Source organism: Metarhizium album, assembly GCF_000804445.1.
Source record: "Metarhizium album ARSEF 1941 chromosome Unknown scaffold_39, whole genome shotgun sequence".
Lineage (NCBI taxonomy): Eukaryota > Fungi > Ascomycota > Sordariomycetes > Hypocreales > Clavicipitaceae > Metarhizium > Metarhizium album.
The window spans coordinates 108,176-126,528 of NW_024467613.1; the positions used below are offsets into that span (position 1 = coordinate 108,176).

Sequence of the window (18,353 nt, forward strand, 5' to 3'; positions counted from 1 at the left end):
ATTGTCTATTGTCCGGGCGCCTACGGTTCTCACTTACACCACACCCCGTGCCATTTACAAGTCGTCTACGGGGTCCATTCCTGCTTGGTTGTCACGTCACCACCAGCAAGTTACGGGCAGCAAGGGCGCGAGTTTGTTTGGGGGAGGAAGCCAACGACAAAGACGGACGACGCGAGGACTGAAACCAGCTGCGACGACTAGCATTCGGTCGCCTCGAGAGAAACTGTTGGGGTTCGAGGTCTGAGCATGACGAGATCCGTACAGCACAGTCACGATGAGGACCGTGACTGACTGACTGACTGCGACGGGGACAGACGGGAGGGCTGGCCGTTGACCACAACCGACACGCGACAATGGCGCAAAGCGACGAAGCTAAACATAGTCCGTGTGGCTGCGACGGGATCCACGGGGTCCTGGAGTCCTGACTCCTCGCTTTGGGAGCCGCCGGCTTTGCCAAAACTCGCTGGGAGACACAAAAAAATCATCCAAGGCTCTTGTGCCGAGTTTGGAGTAGCGAGCTGGCAGCGCGCCGGTCGAGCCAACACGGACTCCCATCCAATTCTTATCCTAAAACCGTGGCGCCGACAGGCTGAGCCCGGAACAACAAGAGATCAACATCAATTGATTCATCAGCACGCCCATGTACACGCCGTCAAGCCCAGCACGTCGTGCGCCAGGCAAAGAAAAGGTAGCGGACCAGAGTCAACTTGTTCTTCCGTTCTTCCAGTCACAATTCTCTAAACCAGTACGCTCGCCCTCTTTTTTGCCGCCGACATGAGTCCCAGTAATATTTGCCTTCCATTCACCAGCAATGCTTCCAAAAGAATCGTGCTACTTGCTCCCGCATCTCTGCTCCATCTGACTCAGTCAAACTACCTGATACGGACCGAGCGAAATGCCACGCGTGACAGGTCCGACCACTTTGACTTCTCCACCGATAAACTTCCTGCTCCAATTTAGAATATTAGGGGCTCGTCGATGCCCTGCCCTTGCCTGGTATCTTTGTTTTTGTCTTGCCGCCATATCGCACATGCCTCCTCGTTACCCACCATGCTATGTCTTACATGCTTTGTTTGTAGATTGTAGTATTTATAATTCCTTTAGCCAGAGAACTGAAATCTGGCAGCTTCGAGCTGGCCCAGTCCGTCTCTGGGAGCGACATTGCGACGACGGTAGTTAGCGGTAAAGTCTTGTAGCAAAGTCCGCACATGTCTGAGCCCGCTCACATCCCCGGATGACAACTTTTCCTTGACCTTGGTCACGAATCGATGTGCTTCCGGTGCCGACACAGTCCCCTGAGGAAGAAGCTCAATCGTGTGCGCAATCCACTCGGTTGTCTGTGCTGGCATCATCTCGAGCAGGGCCAGTATGACACCGCTTCCATCCGCAAAGCAGTCGCTGGGAAACGTGATCATCATGCCAGCCATGGTTTGTTTGACGAGGTCGGCACCGTGTGCCATCAGCAGATTCTTGATAATTCCACGGATTTCCGCGGCCTGTGCCACTGGAAGACCCTCGCTACTAGCCGGGTTGTCGCCGCCATATGACAGCAAATCGCGGAGAAAGTGCAGGGTCGACGAAAGCGGATCCCGTTGCTCCAAAGTCAATGCGTAGACCGAAGCTTGGAAAATTGGCCCCAGCAGCTGTGATGGGATCAACTTCTGAGGGTAGTACAAAAGGGCGTCGATTAGAAGCCGGAAGAAATCGTCAATGACATCTGGCAAATCTTTAGGCTGCAAATCTGCCATCACTCTAAGGAAAGCTGTAGTTTGAGCCTCAAAGAAGGTGTAGATGTTTTCTGTGGTGGCCTGGTCCAGATGCTCACGGTCTTCCGAGAACTCCCTTAAAATCGCGGATGTAACCCACAGGAAGCAACCTTCTCTGGATGTGTTGAAGCTGCTGGCAAGTTTGTTGGCCATTTCGGGGAGTAGGGGGGCCATGGCAGTTCGATGAGACGTCACCATGCTTCGCCAGCATCGACAAATGCGTTCGCAGATGGGACTAAAGTCAAGAAAATTGTCCAAAACAGTGGACAGTATAGGAAAGATTTCCTGCCAATACTTGACCGCGGGGTTCTCTTCTCCGGGAGCCACGTAGGGGACAACATTCTTGACAAAGATGGTTATGAGTTGAAGGTGATCTCGAGTGCACCAAGTTAGTCATTTCATGCGAAAGAGAAGCTCTGTAGTTGCACTCACCAGCCAGGGCTAGTTTGCCTTCTTCGTTGGATGCGTTGTTGGCCTTGGCCATCAACCTCTGCACAAGGGGGTCGGCATAGGTTTTCAGCAGCCTGTATGTTTCACCAACAGGCTGAACGGCGACTACGTTGGCAACACCCTCAGTTATTTCCTCCTTGCTAAGATCAGGCAGCTTGTCCAGAACTTGGTCGTAGAATGTTTGGAGCTGCAATACCTGCCCACTCAAGAGATGTCCGCAGTCAGTGCAGAAGAACTTGAGGGACAGAGCAGCGGCTCTGAGGATTTCTCTCGAGTCGGTCTGGAAAGACTCCACAATATAGTTGAATTGCGGCTCCAAATACTCTGTGTGAGCTGCAGTCCACTCAGTGTATCGCCCCAAAACCATGATTGTTGCGAAGCGAAGCCTTTCGTGGCTAGGGATCTGAACCAGCAGCGGCATGAGCTGGGGGAGCACGATACTCTCGTCCTGATGAACCATTCGACCAAGAGCTCTCATCGCGAAAAGAGGAGCCTCGAGCTCTTGCCAGTGGGGGACGCTGGAGCCATTGACCTGACCAGCATACTTTTGTGTCCACAGCTGAATAGCATTAAGAGCCTTGGTAAGACACTCAGTTTCCCCCATGACCTCGCAGCAGTCTTTCAAAGTGTCTCCCATTCGATGACGGAATTCTCGGAACTTTTCTTCCTGCTCGCGATCGCCGTCGAAAAGGTCGCTCTCGTTTCCAGACTCAGGCTGAGGATACTCTAGATGGCGGAGCAGTATGTCAACAAGCCTGGAAAAAACATCGACGAGTTCCAACCTGCCCTGAATGTACCGCTCCAGAACCAGGTACTGCTTTAATTCGTACCAAAACTGGAAGGTGTGCTCGACAACGTCAAGTTCCTGGTCTCGAGCAGCGCATTCCAGAACAGCCTCCACCAACGGTCTGAAATGAGATGGTTCGCGAGCAACACCAACCACCCAGCTAATGGCCGCCGTGGAAAAAACTTTGGTCAGTGCTTTGAGCTGGTCCATATCGTCCTCTTCAGCGGCCTTTTGGATGTGTGGCTTGAGTGCCACGATTCGAGGGTACAATGCATGGACGGCATCCTGGCTCTCATCAATATCGCGGGTTTCTCGAAGCATGGTGCAAAGACACTCTGCTGCCTCGGCACTACTTGTGTCGCTCGAAACACCAGCAAAGATGTGGTCCAGGAGTGGCGAATTGATAATGTTCATGACAGGAACTTCTCTCAACCAGGAAGTGATACACTCTATAAGCTGAGGGTTGCGCGATGCAGCCGCTAGATTTTGAATCCAATGATTAGTATCAACTTTGAAGTCTTTTGCCTTCCGTGGAGTTGTTGGAGGCATACGTGATGATTGTGAGTAGCTTATCAGGAGTTGTACCACTTGATCTACGTTGTCTCCCAATAAGACCTGCGTCCGTGCTGCAAGCTCTTCTTCCTATTTTCCAACAAATTAGACCATGACCCCCATAGTGTGTTGACGTCGATCGGACGATAGGTGTGTCGTTGGAAGAGACTTGGTCCCAGGTTGATAGGTTTGCGATCCACGTACAGACAGGGTAATTTTTCGACCTTCGGTCACTTCTTCGGGTAAAATTCTCAAGAAGTCTAGAATGCATGCGTGGCTCTCGGGGCTGTCATCGAGGGCCTGGACCACAGATGAAAGTACGTCGTTCCAACCCTTCATTTGTATCGCAAGAATAGCCAGACAAACACAGAGCTGAACACGAATGGGCTTCGGACCGGCAGCAAAGTGCTTCAACAGAAGTAGAATTCGGCTTCGCAGAGCCGGTAGTTCGCTCTGTGGTACCTGGGTTGTAAGGTCATACGTGATCTAGTGACGTCAGCAACTTCACGTCCGGGAGAACACTTTGGATTAGAGCTTGGGAGGCAAAGCAGAAACCTTTCCACGAAGTGTTATGGCAGCAAAAAGGGTGGCCTCCGGCCCTGCAGTGGATTGGAGGATTCCCATAGTGGTAGCCCATGAATCCTTCTACAAGTCCCCAGTTAGCATGTCGATATATACACAGCAATATATGCTCAATGTAGTCCATGCAGCAGCAGCGCATACCGACTTCTGGAATCTCTCCAGATACTCATGGGCCTTTGTTTTGGTCTCCTTCTCCCCAGTTCTCATTGTCCTGACGGCAGTCAAAACATCGGACGGCGAGAACGCCTCTTGGGTACCATTCGAAGCCATGGTGGGCAACGCAGGGGCTGTTGCGGGAGGGGAGCCGTGATGGCCGAAATAGTTGCAACCAGGATTTAACACGGGAGGCTGGAGCTCGTCTTCATAAGGCCCTGGGTTGTCCAGCCGGGTGTTGATAAAGCTGCTCCAAGGCAGTCGCGAAAGAGTAGGAGGCACTATGTGGAGAAAGGGACAACAGAATGAGAGACGTGGAGCACTGTCAGTTTCTGTCGGGTATCAATAAGGAGGGTGAGGTGTAATGACGGCCAGGGGACGCAAAAGGCGAGGCATGAAGAAGCCTCAGCGTGCCACTGATTCTTTGGCGGGGTGCACCGGCTGGGCACGGTTGTCGCCGTAGCGTTTTTCCGCTCCGTAACGACGCATTGAATTCGAGGACAAATGCCAACTACCCTATACAGTCGTCAGTCATATTGGAGTCTTCATCAATATCAAAAAAAAGAAAGAAAAAAAAAGAAGACTGCACAACTGAGTCCCTGCCCGCTTTCATCCAGTTAGAACCCCGTACCATCCATGTTAGCACTTGGTTGCCTCTCCATGTCCATCTTGCATGTGTCATAATACAAAATACATGATATTACATCCCAAGTCTATAAAAGGACGCCTCAATATGGTGTCATGCTCCCCGACGTCTCCTGAATTTGCCCACTGCCCAACACAAGGCCATGTAGCCGCCTATCATACGGACCCATAGGAATGTGTTCCCCGGATGAATCCGACAGTAATTGCTCTGTTAGTGCTAAGCCATAAAATAAAACAACCTTTGCCTCATTGGCAGGAGAGGCTGTTTTTGCCAAGTATCTGTTCATGAAGAAATCGTAGAATCCTTTGCCGTGGCCGAGCCGCCGCACTGCACCAGACTCGTCAAAGTCGAATGCCACACCCGGGAGCAACATCAAGTCCAAGCCAGCTTGGTCTGACCTTTGCGCATCCGGCCCGCCTAGAATGCGCTGACGCTCATGGACAGTGGCCGGATCTATACTGGGAATACCCCAATGGTCACGATGTAAACCCTCATAGTCTTGGATATCCCTGAGATGGACCATATCCATGACACGAGCTGGCGTGCCTGGGGTGTCCAGCGAAGACCTGGGGAGGTAGGGGACGAAGACTTGCTTCCCTGCCTCAAGGGCATGTCGTACGATTGCATCGGTTTGAACCTCGCCCGAGGGCATAGACAGATATATGCTGATTCTTTTGGCCTCGAGGTATGGCCGAAAATCTTTTAATGACTCGAATATCCTGCGGCCTGGCTGGTGTGAGCACAATCGTATTGGAGGCTGTGGAAGTGAGAGTTGGGCCGTCTTACTCTGAGCGGTGATTGAGTCGGCAGGCACGGCGGCGAGTCTCTGCTTCATCAGACTCCGCAGCTGCTGCTTGGCCGCGGAAAGAGGCAAAGTCATCCTGGCCCGTGTACGGGATATGATGTACGTGTCGGAGGAATTGATGCTCAGGGCTGCTCGTTGGTATCTTGATATTGGCGAGGCTTCTGTCGCACGCACGCCCAGAACCACACTTGACTACTACATACTCCGTACGTACTCCGTAGTACGTATTTTCTAGAGTCGAGGTTCGGTAGGCGGTATCGGCTGGAGGGGGCGCCGCTGAATCGGGAGTCGGCGGCGGCGGCGGCGGCGGCGGCAGGTCGACCATGTGCATCCGCCTCTAGCGTCCGGATGCAGGGTTGGGGCGTCGGGAAATGTTAGCAGAAGCAGAGACGGAGAGCTTCACGACTAGGCGGTCAAGCTGTCTGTGTCTGCGCTTTTCTTTCTGTACGGATTAGCTGCACAAATTCCCACCACGCGGCCACGCGGCTCCTGTCGGGTTGCTCCTTCCGCGCGTCGTCTCCGTGTCCGTTACATTATAGTTACATTAATTGACATTTCTACGGAGCAGCTTTTATCCGCTTGAGAAGCAATCAACATTACCCTGCATTTGAAACTACAAAAAACTCGCTTGCTTTGTGCTCTTTCGTGTGAATTGCAAGACTCACATTCTGCCAGGCCTCGCCGTGCTGATTCCACAACATTGGAAGAAAGACACCATCAGCCACGCAGGGTTGGCAATGCACTCCGAAGTCGACTGAGTAACGTAGTACGTTAATCTGGCTACTTACAGCTCTCGCTGCATTTCGAACTGATTTCTGAATCTTTGTTCTGCCGCTGTGCAGCATTGAGACCCCGAGGCATGCCCGACGCCGGACGGGAGTAATACTCAGTTGTTGCGGCTATCATGGTACATACTTACGTACTACGGAGCATGAACCACCGAGTATCACGATTAGCATTGATCGTCACCCGTACATGTGTGTTCTTTCGCCGCGAGTCGTGGCTGTTGTGGCTTGCATGACCAGGGCTTGCGACTTCAAGGCTCTGAGTCATGCCGTGGTAAGGAGATACACCCCATTCGACGACCATGACCGTCACAAAAGCGGTGGGAAGCAAAGCTGACCTTGTTGGCGTTGAATCTTGATGCATAGTGGCTTGGCTTGGCCCACGATCGGCCTGGCTTTGCGTCTTGACCCTGCGGAACCCTAGAACCTGGTCGAGAGAAACAGTCGGCGATTCATCCATCTCTACGGTGAGCCAAACAATCGACTCGGCTTCTCTGTACCACTCTGTAAGGCCTGGCACGGGTAATAAAGGAACTGCCCGTCAGCGACTGGCTAATAAATAATAAGTGTTAGTTACACGCTTCCAAAGGGAGAACCAAAACCGGGCCCACTGGGGATTTATTTCCTCGTCGCTGAGCCGGCTTTGACGGCGTTATTCTTTGCACCAGCAGTCACCAGTCGTTTATGCTCCAATTGGGCGGCTGCAACCACCCCCAGACGGTGCATTAAGTAGGTTGCCCCGGCCGCATAGCACGTTTCCCTGAGCAAGCCTAAGCCTCTAGTCCTTCTAATATCGTCGCTGTAGGCACATGCAAGGGTCGCCGCTGCGCCGGACTGCTGGTGCGTCATTGCTCAGGCAAATCCCCTCGGCCCGCCATTGCCTGTCCCGCCATGGGCCGCTGCACCAAATCCGAGTCCGCGTCCGAGTCGGCCACCGGCACCTCCATCTTCAAGACCAGACCGTCTTTATCGTTTTCTCCCGCAGCTGACACAAGGGCAGACCGGTCCCAGTTGTACGAGCAGGGCGTGCCTCTTCAGAACCTGGCAGCCGCATCGTCCCCGAACGAAACCCAGAGTTCGAGTTTCTCCGTCACAGGCCAAAGGAAGTCAACGTCTGTTGTGCGCCCTTTGTCACGCTCTCCGCGCTGCTCAAGTCGTTCGCGCTCATCGTCATCCTCGAAATATATACCTGGCCATGATCCTGCGACTCCGAGCCTCATCGAGGCAATAGCAGAGCCGACTCTTGGCCGTCTTGATCGTCTTGACCTCCAGCTCGACGAAGCCGACATGGCTTCCAAGAAGACGCCTATACTTCGCGCTGTGGATGGTTCTCGGCCCACCTCCTCTCCATATGGCTCCGTTACTGTTAGCCAGGACGCCTCTCCCGCGAGCAGCGATTCAGAGGAGGATAATAATCACCACCGACTTCGTCGAATCGGGTCTCAGAACCGGAGCCAGTTAAGTTTAGGCTCGCGGCGGTCCATGACCTCATGGCGATCCGAGGACCTTGATGGAACCGCTCTCATGTCCGGCCTGGAGGGCCGCTTCGGAATAGCAGAGTCAGCCTTTCCCAGCGAGATTTTGGACCACGACGAAGACGACGAAGACATCTTCTCCGACCATGGGCCTCTACTCGAGGACGCCTCGTCAACAGACTCAACCATTGAACCTGAGGAGAACTCACCACACGAACTTGTTCGAGCTTCCGTGGCCCCAACGGATAATACGACACTATCAATAAATACGCCCCGTATGTGGTGCTTGTCGGTTCTCTTCTCCATTCTTGGTTCCTCGACAAACTTATTCTTCTCGTTGCGATACCCCAGCGTTGCTATTACACCTGTCATTGCTCTGCTACTTGTTCATCCACTTGGACATTTGTGGGACATGCTTCTTAAACGGCCCAACGACCCCGACCTTGTATTTGTTGATGGAGTTCGCACCGAGACTGTAAATCCGGGAGCAGACGAGACTCACCAAACGAAGCATCGAATTTCGTGGCGCCAATGGTTGGCGCAGGGGAAGTGGAACGAAAAGGAACATACTTGCGTCTATGTTAGTAGCAATGTCGCCTTTGGTTTTGCATTTGCAACGGATGTCATCGTCGAGCAAACCCAGTTCTACAATCAGCCGGCGTCGATTGGGTACCAGCTGCTCCTAACGATTTCAACGCAAATCCTTGGCTACGGCTTTGCTGGCATGGCTAGGAGATTTCTGGTTCGCCCGAGCGGCATGGTTTGGCCAGGTACCCTCATGTCCGCGGCAATGTTTTCTACGCTACACAAGCAGGATAACAAGCCGGCCAACGGTTGGACAATCAGCAGATGGAAGTTCTTTTACATGGTGTGGAGCGGCGCCTTTGCCTTCTACTTTTTACCTGGGCTGCTGATGCCCGCGCTCAGTTATTTCAGCGTCGTCACATGGTTTGCGCCCAAGAACGTCGTCATTGCCAATCTCTTTGGCGTGGCCTCTGGTCTGGGACTCTTCCCCATGACATTTGACTGGGCACAGATCACATATGTTGGCTCCCCTCTTTTGGTGCCATTTTGGGCTGCCATGAATGTCATCGGCGGTCTCGCCATTGTCATGTGGATCGTTGCGCCCGTTTTCTACTACGCCAATGTCCTCTACACATCATACCTGCCGATTCTTTCGACAGGCGTCTTTGATAACACCGGCAAGATCTACGACGTCAGCAAGATCTTGACCTCCGAGTTCCTCTTCGACAAGGACGCCTACAAACAGTACAGCAGGGTGTTTCTACCAGTGACGTACATGCTCAGCTACGGCATGCAGTTCGCCGGCCTCGCCGCTCTCCTCACCCATACACTCTGTTGGCATGGCAGGGACATATTGCGGACGTGGAAGAAATCCATGGAGGAAGCGCGCCAAGATAGCAAACCCACGTATCGACCTGTGCCAGAATCATATTCACAACCGGCCTCCTCGTCAACGGGGAGTTTAGGCAGCGAGAACTACACCCGCACCTCGGCCTCGACATCCAACGTCGACAACCTGATCAGCCGCGAAGACGTTCACTGCCGTCTGATGAGTCGGTACAAGGACGCCCCGTTGAGCTGGTACCTGCTCACCTTTGCCTCCATGACGGCCATTGGCATGTTTATTGTCGAGTAGTAAGTGCTCCGTTGCATGGTCGCTGACCCGCCAAAAACAATCTGTTTCTAACTGCCGCAGCTACCCCGTCCATCTCCCCTGGTACGGCCTCCTGCTGTCCCTCTCGATCGGCGCCATATTCTTCATCCCCAACGGCATCATCATGGCCGTCACCAACCAACACAGCAGCATCTACCTCATCTGCCAACTCATCTGCGGCGCCGTGTTCCCCGGCCGCCCCATCGCAAACATGGTCTTCGTTACGTACGGCTACATTTCCTCTGCGCAAGGCATCAAGTTTGCGTCCGACCTCAAACTCGGGCACTATATGAAAATCCCTCCTCGGATCATGTTCCTCGTCCAAGTCGTCGCCACCCTCGTCTCATCCGTAACGCAAATTGGCGTGTTGAACTGGATGTTCGCCAACGTCAAGGGTATCTGCACCGCCGACGCCCTCAACGGCTTCACATGCCCCATTGCGCGCGTCCACTTCAACGGCTCCATCCTCTGGGGCGTCGTGGGACCAGGCGAGTTCTTTGGCCCGGGGGCCATCTATCGCGCCCTGGTCTGGTGTTTCCCGCTCGGCGCCCTCCTCCCCATCCCGCTGTGGCTGTACGCACGAAACAGGCGCCGGAGCGTTATCCGCAAAGTCAATCTGCCCGTGATATTCGGCGCCATGTCATGGATCCCCCCTGCTACAGGCCTCAACTTCTCAGTCTGGGCCGTGGTCTGCTACGTCTTCAACTACCTGATCAAACGACGCGCCGATGCCTGGTGGAGTAAGTACACCATGACCCTCAGTGCCGCACTCGACTCGGGATTGGCCTTTGGCATTGTCGTCGTCTTCTTCGGCTTCGTGTACCCAGGGTTGATGAAGCATTTCAAGTGGTGGGGTACAGAGGTATATAAGCAAGGGTGCGACTGGCAGGCGTGTAGCTATAGAACGGTTCCAGAGGGCCAGACATTTGGACCAGGTGTATGGTGATTTTCCAACCGGGCTAACTTGCATTTTATGAAAGCCATGATCACCGAGTTGTATACATGGTATCGTTTTTTTTTTTTTTTTTTTTTTAAAAGGGGGGGCCGGGCGGCATTTTGGACACGCGAGCCTTTTGGATACGCAAATTTACTTGGAAGTTATACCCGTCTTTGGCGCTACTTTTGTTCCCGATTAGACATAGAACATGATGCACTAAACTAGCATTGGAAATTTAGACCATCTATGAATGCACATCTCTGCCTCACGACCAGCTTCTCGTGTCTTTACAGTAGATTACTATACAGTGGACCGGCTGGCCTGACCAAGCCGCCAACTCTGTACCCCGTGATTCTTCTCCCCATCAAGCTCCTACCATACCTGGTCTGTTATTGTCCATCTTCCCACTCAGGGTTCTATCAGAACAGTTAGTGAGACCGCAGCCAGGATCCAGGTCGAGATGACATCGCCTTACCTTTCGTAGAATTACCAAGCCCTCTAGAGTACCGTTCAAGCTGATGTACTCCTCGTCCTCGAGCTCCGCCCGCTCTCCGTAGCCCAACAGGACGGGTGTGCTTTGTGTCTGCCATCCAGTAATGGTCTTGGGACGACCAGCTTGTCCGACAACATCTACGGCCTGACCGACACGCACGTTGACCTTGAGAGGCTTAAGCTGCTCGTCCAGAGTGACCAAGAAACGAGGGTGCATAGCAGTGACGAGGAAGTAGAGCAGGTAGTGGGAGCCGGCCGTGATGAACTCTTTGGGGTCGATCAGGGCGATCATTGTGGCTAGCAGCCCTGCGGTAGAGACCTGCGAAAGGACCTGGCGGTCGGTGTGGAAGGGGTTGATGGACAGTGTGCCCTTGCCCATGTGCAGTAGGCCCTGAGCAATTCGGACCATGAAAAGAGCATCCTGGTCGCGGTGGTAGTAGCTTGCCAGTTGTCTGAGAAGCTGTGCCAATCGGGCATTGTTGGTTCCTGCGCCGAGCATCCCCATGGCAAATATTGCGTTGATGGCAACCTCCGGGTCGTTGTCATGGCTGTATCTTGAGAGTGTATCGTAGACCTTCATTTGCGGGTTACTTGGACTGATAAGACCCATGGCCAACGGGACGGCCTTTCGAATGTTTGCCTCGCCATAGTGCATGAGATGGCCGAACTGTCTCAGAACCATTTCCTGGCCAATGTCCTCTCCCATGGCCACCAACGCAATACCAATGACGGCATACGCTTGCAGCAGCTCATCGCCTTTCTTGTCATCCGACTCTTCCTTGTGCTCGTTGCAAATATGCAGCAGCTCCTGGATCTTGAGCACTGCTCCAGTGCCTGCCCATGCACAAATCTCTGCCAGAACAGCCGTCGGCTTGGCCATGGGGTGTTCTACCGCCTTCAAAGTCTCCAGAATCACGTCCACATCCTCTTGTCTGCCGAAGTAGAGCAACCCCAAGCCGAGAGCGAGGAATCGAGTCCACTTGTCTGTCAGCTGGTTCTTTCGTTCGTCATCCATCAACGTCGCAATAATAGCTTCGGTAACCTCAGGGTGGGATGAGCCCACAAAGATCAGGCCGCACGACAGAGCTGCCATGGCAGAAATTTGCATGTCTTGTGATGAATCGCCAATAATCGGCAACAGAAGCTCGAGCAAGTCCTCCTTGTTCGAGCCGGCGTATGACAAGCCCAAGCCCATGATGCAGGCGGTTCGGATCAAGGGGTTTGAATGGTGCAACTTCTCAGCATCTCCTAGCAGAGCCAGCGCAGGCTCTGAGTCTATCCGAACACCCGAGTTCATGATACCAATGGCCAGCATAGCTCCAGCCGAAATTTCAGGTTCAGCAGAGTATGTATACTTGTCGATCTTGTCCAGGCCATTCTCGATGTCCCAAAGCAACAAAGTGCCCATAGAAGCGACCGTCGACATCATACCATCAGCCTTGGTCTTCCACACCCAACTCTCCTTTTCGCCCTCTATCAACATCATCTTGTCATTACCAAAGCCAGCATTGACAAATGCGTTGACGAATGCAGCAGCCAGGTTGTGTCTGGCCGAATCAAGATTAGTCATGCCAGCTACCCGACTGCTTTCAAGGTGGCTCTTGTAGATATCTTCAGTACTTTTGGGATCCAAAATATTCAACTCTTTGCCGAGAGACTTGAAGTGTTCCGAGAGCTTAAGATTTGAGGCGCATTCCAAGATGACCTGCTCATTCTCGTTGTCTTCAGGTAGATCCAATACGATTCTTTGACGCGCGACAAGGAAGGCTAGCTGCTTCTTCAGGGTTGGGTCCTCGGCTTTATCGAAATCGGACTTGATTAGATCGACATCGCGCAATCGAATAGCGAGAACGATAGCCTGAGTAAGCTGTTTGTACTCCATATATATGTTGTGGGCGGTTCGGAGGAAAGTCTCGTTGTCTGGGTAGGTGAGTAGATTCACCATGCTGACCATGTACAAGCAGACTCTGGCGTAGGTGTTCTCATCAACGAATTTCGCAATCTGCTCAATGATTTCAAGTTCACTCATAAGATCGACAGCATCGGCCTCCGCATTGCTCTTGATGAAGAGCGGCACCAGAATGAGAGCAAGGTCGATCAGGTCCGAGGTGGACTCGTCAGCAGTAATTCGTTTTCCATAGACCTCGCCGATCTCCAAAGCCAAATGTCGCACATATTCATGTCCCCAAGAGCTAATATCAGAAGTTGGAGCGAGAAGGCGATATTTGAGTGTATCCTGCGTGTCCTCGTCGGAGAAGGTCATGCCAATCACAGATAGCACATCAGCCAGCGATGTCTTGTTCCCGCCGGCAGGCCATTCCGCGTACAATTTGGACAAGGTCTCATAGTGTGGTCGTAAGAACTTCAGAGGCTTTGGCACTGCTGTCATTGATGACGTCGAAGTTTTGATCGAAGTCTTCATTGCCTCTAGTGCTGTCTTGTAGAGTTCTGTGTTCGATTCCTGAATTTCGGACAGGTCAGCAGACGCCGAAAAAAAAATAAAAAAATTCAAGACTCTTCTTCAGCTTCAAGTAACTTACTGTTAATCGCTCCACTATCATTTCTAGTTCGCTTTGGAGCTGCTGGTCCTCCTCACTCAACTCCTCCTCGACGGCTGTGCCTAAATCAGTATCTTTTGCGGTTTGTCAGCATCATCTTCTGCACTGACCATCCTTCTTGTCATCTTCTTTCTTGCCGTTCAAAATAGGCTTCTTCTCATCTTTGGAATCATCCACGGCCTTTCCCTTCCCCTTGTCTACCGCCTTGGGAGCATCGGTGTCTTGAGCCATGTTGACGTTGATGTGATGGGCGCCCTGTGAGAAGCTCCTGCGAGGGGAGGCAGAAGGTACGAAGGAAGACGAAAGATCAGGGACCGGTGGAATCGAGGCACTTGAGAGGTCAAAACGAGGTGTGGCTCGAGAATTCCAAAGACCGCGAGGTTCCGCCGGTAAGTGGTGTAGAGCGATGAACGAGTATGGCGATAGAAGCTCAAAGAGGTCGGCGGTTGAATGTCCTGCTGTAGCTCCCGGTTACGTGAGGCGCTGTCGCCTGGTGCCGGCGGGTGCCCAGCCTTGCCATCCAATCACGTGCTGCCGTGCGTACCCCAGAAGCCGGAACGGAAGCGTTAATCCGCAGACTAGTTTCAGCGATACAGTCGCTATCGATTACATCTTATCAGCGAAACTTCTACTCCGTGCGCCGCGCCAACCCCGAACCAAGCAACCTTCCATTTCCGACGGCTTTCATCATTGCACTAAAACACCCAGTCCTATGATCCTATATCAGCCGCCACGATGAAGCTGGACACCAGGGCCATGAGGCACTTGGCCTCAGAAGACTGGAGAGTTCTCACTGCAGTAAGAAGCCGAATGCGAGAACCCCTCTGACCTGCTGGTCCTAAATTAAGCACAGGTCGAAATGGGCAGCAAAAACCACGAAGTTGTGCCTACCCCGTTGATAGAAAAGATAGCGCGTTTGCGCGGCGGAGCTAGTGGCGTACACAGGAGCATCTCAGCACTGGCCAAAGTTGGTCTCATCGCCAGAGTCAAGGAAGCCAAGTACGACGGATATCGATTGACGTACGGGGGTCTCGATTATCTCGCCCTGCATACCCACGCCACACGCAAAGATCTGTACAGCGTTGGAAACAGGATTGGCGTCGGAAAAGAGAGCGACATCATGATTGTCGCGGATCAGACGGGCACACAGCGTGTCTTGAAAATTCATCGATTGGGCAGAATATCGTTCCGAACTGTAAAATCAAACCGCGATTATCTCAAGAATCGGACATCGGGCTCTTGGATGTATCTCTCGAGACTAGCTGCCATGAAGGAATATGCCTTTATGAAAGCCTTACATGAGGAGGGGTTCCCAGTTCCTGTCCCCTTGGCACAGTCTCGGCATACAATTGTCATGACCCTTGTGGACGCGATCCCACTGCGACAAATTTCCGATGTCCCAGACCCAGCATCTCTTTATGCAGATTTGATTGCGCTGGTGCTTCGCTTTGCCAAACATGGGCTGATTCACGGGGACTTCAACGAGTTTAACATTCTCATCAAGGAGAAGACCATATCAGAAAATGGCGAGGAGTCATTGAAGCTTGAGCCGATTGTCATTGACTTCCCTCAGATGGTGTCTATGGAGCACGAGAATGCCGAAATGTACTTCGACAGAGATGTTGAGTGCATCAAGAGGTTTTTCTCACGGAGATTCCACTTTACCAGTACAACACCAGGGCCCTTCTTCAGAGACTCGAAAAAGAAACTTGCCAAAGCCGGTTTTAAGAGACTGGATGCGACTGTAGAGGCGTCCGGCTTTACAAAGAAGATGTTGAAGGATCTCGAAGCTGCAATCAAAGATCAGGTCACGAAGAGGGGAGAGCACGACATGCCAGGCAACTTGGACGACGACGACGGCGACGACGATGATGATGAAGTCGAATCAGAAGACGAAGAGGACAAAATTGAAGCAGATGATGGCAAAGATGACGGATGCATCCTAGGTTCCGAGAGCGAGGAGGGGAAGTTGAGTGCTGATGCCACTGTCGACGAAGCATGCTCTGGAGCTGTGTCCCCAATTCGGTTCAATGAAGATCTGTCCAAGTTGACAGTATAGCGCCAGACGACACCTAGAGGAAAATACAGTCAACCAACTAGTCACCTGCAAACGCTTGATTAAAGTGATTTGATGCCTGTGATACACTATGATTCGTCAGTTTTGCCCATACGGCGTTGATACTCTGCTACAAGCCCCTTCTTTTCTCTAAGAATCTAAAGTACAGTCTGATCAAAATGTTTCCACAAGGCACTCCTCGATGCCAGAGAAAGACTTGAGACTAAAATGCTCATTGACAGAATATGTCTGCTTACAACTCAACTGGCAAATTCGTAAGAGGATGCAACAAAAAAGAAGTGACAAGCAAGAAATGTAGCCACATGTCTGGACACGAGATAAACCGCAAACGAGAAAGACACAACAAAAGCTAAAATCGACCAAAAAAACAAACATTAATCAGTAATTTCGTCCCGTCGAGCACCCTTGGCAGATGGCGACTTGTTCTCGTCAGAGCCAACAGCGACGGCGGATGAGTCTGCATGAATTGTCACACCTTCATCACTCTCCGACAAGGTGGCTGCAGCAGCTGCATCCGTGTTCGTGTTCGGGACTATCCTGATTTCAATAATTAGAACTTAGCAAGGGTTCCACGCGAAAGAGCATACTCGGATAGTCCGCGTCGGGTTCCCGAGTGTCTCATCACATTTCCCTCTTCGTCCGATGAAGCAGAAAGCCCACTGCTATCATGTCAGTCAGAACATGATAGTCCAACAAAGAGTCTGTTCACCTTCGCGAAACAGGCAACGTTCCGCGCCACCGAGGGGGTTGATTGTACAATGTAGGATTCATTCCCACAAGAGGAGTGCCGTAAGCCCCAATATTGTACTCGTTTGTCCGAAATTGGCGTCGCTCGGCAGTGACTCGCTTGAGTTCTTTTTGAGCTGGAGTGTCGGCATATCGAATATTCATGAGGAGACCTTCCTCTCCAATCCCAACGCCGTTGTACTTTTTGATAATTTCGTCACAAATTTCCCGGCTCTCAAAACTGTCAACCCAGTTAGATTCCAAAGCTCCGTTGCATAGAAATCACGGGTCCATACCGGGCAAACCCAACGCCACGGCTATTGCCCATGCTGTCCCGAAGAATCTTGCTCGAAAGGATGGTGGTACCGAGGAAGATAGTTCCAAGTTCCTTTGTCATTGTTAACTACTTTTCAGTCTTCGGGTAGAGAGTGTTAACTCACCACTTCAGTCAGCGTCTTGGGGAGATTGGAAATGTACAGATTAGTAGAGCCTTCGTCTCCTTCTGCCTTGAGGCGAGAGTTGAAAGATTCCTAGAGTGTATATCAGTATACGTGGGCAAGGTAACCAGTATAGTACCTATTCTTACTCGGGCAAAGCCAACTTCGTAACCAAGTCGGTGGAATCCACGAATGCACATTTCAGAGTCTTGAGAATCAAAAAACTTGGCAAACCCAAAACTGTCACATGTCAGCCCCGCGCTAGGTTGCATTGAACTTCGGCAACTCACCCTTTGCATGCCCCAGTTCCAGTATCAATGATGGCTTTCGATGTTTCGACCGGTCCGAATCGGGAGGCAAATTTATACAGCAGTTCATCATCCGTAGTCGGGTGAAGTCCGCGAATGTACACGTTGCGATTGCCCGGGATACGATTTTCCAGGCTTTGTTCAAGGCTCTTCATCTGACTGGGAGGGGTAAAAACTGCTGGGACAGCGCGAGGAATAGCGGGCTCCTGTTGAAGAAATTCATCGATAGTACGGTCCGACACAACAGCAATAGCAGGCTTGGCTGTGTCGGCATGAAGGGCCGGGAGGCCAATTTGCTGGGGCGACGGAGTCGTATACGCGGATCGGTCAAGATTGGCAACGCGTGGCCCGTCATCTCGCTGGGGAACCGTGCGATAAAAAGGAGTGGCTGGGGTAGACTCGGTCGTGGAATATGATCCGCGGCGATTCTCTAGACCGGGCACATCTGAATGTCCGCGTTCAACACGGGGCTGGGCAATAGCGGCCCGTCCGGGAGTGAGAGGGAGAAAGGACATGGCCGGGAGACCGACATAAGGGTTACCAAATCCACCAGCAGGGATACCGAAGGTCGGATACGGGTTCTCAGTGTGGTGCTGAGCGGCCATGGGAGGCAGAAAATACTGGTGAGCATCAGATCCAACCACATAGGGTTGTGGGTTGTGTCCCATTGGCATCGGAGCAGTACTGCTAGGGATACTCATTCCTCCCAAAGACAGCCCGGAGAACTGATGAATCATGGCGTTTGGATCAGTAGCTGAGTGTGCAGGACCATGGCCGTGGACATTGCGTCCCGCAGGATTGGGGAGATAAGGTCCGCCAACAGTGTTTCCGGCGTCCATATTCAGGTTGGGGAGGGGTGATTTTCGATAAAACGTGGAGCTACAGAGATGGAATGAAAGATCATGTTAGCGTACGGGGAATCCTGAGCCAGGTAAAGATATAATGAGCAGATGCTTAGAGATCAGAAGTTGAGCAACTCAAAGATCAACAGGGTGCTGACCCTGGCTTCAGACGGTCGACCTCGATTGCAAGGGGAACACAGTGACAGGAGTGTCAAGTTCCGTTCCCACCGAAACATGCGTTTGACAATATTCGAAAACAAAAACAGGAGGCTGACTTACTCCCAAAGCAAGAGATCA

General features: G+C 52.1%; 6 protein-coding genes across 6 annotated transcripts; 2 read left to right on the top strand and 4 right to left on the bottom strand.

Moving 5' to 3' along the window:
• Positions 1 to 1,100: 1,100 nt before the first annotated feature.
• MAM_07943 (Importin-beta domain containing protein) lies at positions 1,101 to 4,407 on the bottom strand (the record flags this gene model as incomplete). The annotated part of the gene is made up of 5 exons (XM_040826741.1): positions 1,101 to 2,140; positions 2,199 to 3,645; positions 3,760 to 4,041; positions 4,111 to 4,200; positions 4,279 to 4,407. 5 exons carry the CDS (start codon positions 4,405 to 4,407, stop codon positions 1,101 to 1,103), a joined length of 2,988 nt encoding a protein of 995 aa, XP_040675272.1.
• Positions 4,408 to 5,018: 611 nt separating this feature from the next.
• MAM_07944 (5-formyltetrahydrofolate cyclo-ligase) lies at positions 5,019 to 5,816 on the bottom strand (the record flags this gene model as incomplete). Its single annotated transcript, XM_040826742.1, has 2 exons — positions 5,019 to 5,662; positions 5,723 to 5,816. 2 exons carry the CDS (start codon positions 5,814 to 5,816, stop codon positions 5,019 to 5,021), a joined length of 738 nt encoding a protein of 245 aa, XP_040675273.1.
• Positions 5,817 to 7,417: 1,601 nt separating this feature from the next.
• On the top strand, positions 7,418 to 10,625 carry MAM_07945 (Oligopeptide transporter OPT superfamily; the record flags this gene model as incomplete). The annotated part of the gene is made up of 2 exons (XM_040826743.1): positions 7,418 to 9,660; positions 9,722 to 10,625. 2 exons carry the CDS (start codon positions 7,418 to 7,420, stop codon positions 10,623 to 10,625), a joined length of 3,147 nt encoding a protein of 1,048 aa, XP_040675274.1.
• Positions 10,626 to 11,005: 380 nt separating this feature from the next.
• MAM_07946 (26S proteasome regulatory subunit rpn1) lies at positions 11,006 to 13,897 on the bottom strand (the record flags this gene model as incomplete). Its single annotated transcript, XM_040826744.1, has 4 exons — positions 11,006 to 11,032; positions 11,092 to 13,569; positions 13,649 to 13,722; positions 13,777 to 13,897. 4 exons carry the CDS (start codon positions 13,895 to 13,897, stop codon positions 11,006 to 11,008), a joined length of 2,700 nt encoding a protein of 899 aa, XP_040675275.1.
• A 504-nt stretch (positions 13,898 to 14,401) lies between these two features.
• On the top strand, positions 14,402 to 15,725 carry MAM_07947 (RIO1 family protein; the record flags this gene model as incomplete). The annotated part of the gene is made up of 2 exons (XM_040826745.1): positions 14,402 to 14,464; positions 14,520 to 15,725. 2 exons carry the CDS (start codon positions 14,402 to 14,404, stop codon positions 15,723 to 15,725), a joined length of 1,269 nt encoding a protein of 422 aa, XP_040675276.1.
• Positions 15,726 to 16,117: 392 nt separating this feature from the next.
• On the bottom strand, positions 16,118 to 18,053 carry MAM_07948 (RNA binding protein MSSP-2; the record flags this gene model as incomplete). Its single annotated transcript, XM_040826746.1, has 7 exons — positions 16,118 to 16,280; positions 16,331 to 16,402; positions 16,453 to 16,710; positions 16,766 to 16,857; positions 16,910 to 16,999; positions 17,056 to 17,146; positions 17,197 to 18,053. 7 exons carry the CDS (start codon positions 18,051 to 18,053, stop codon positions 16,118 to 16,120), a joined length of 1,623 nt encoding a protein of 540 aa, XP_040675277.1.
• Between the last annotated feature and the right edge of the window lie 300 nt (positions 18,054 to 18,353).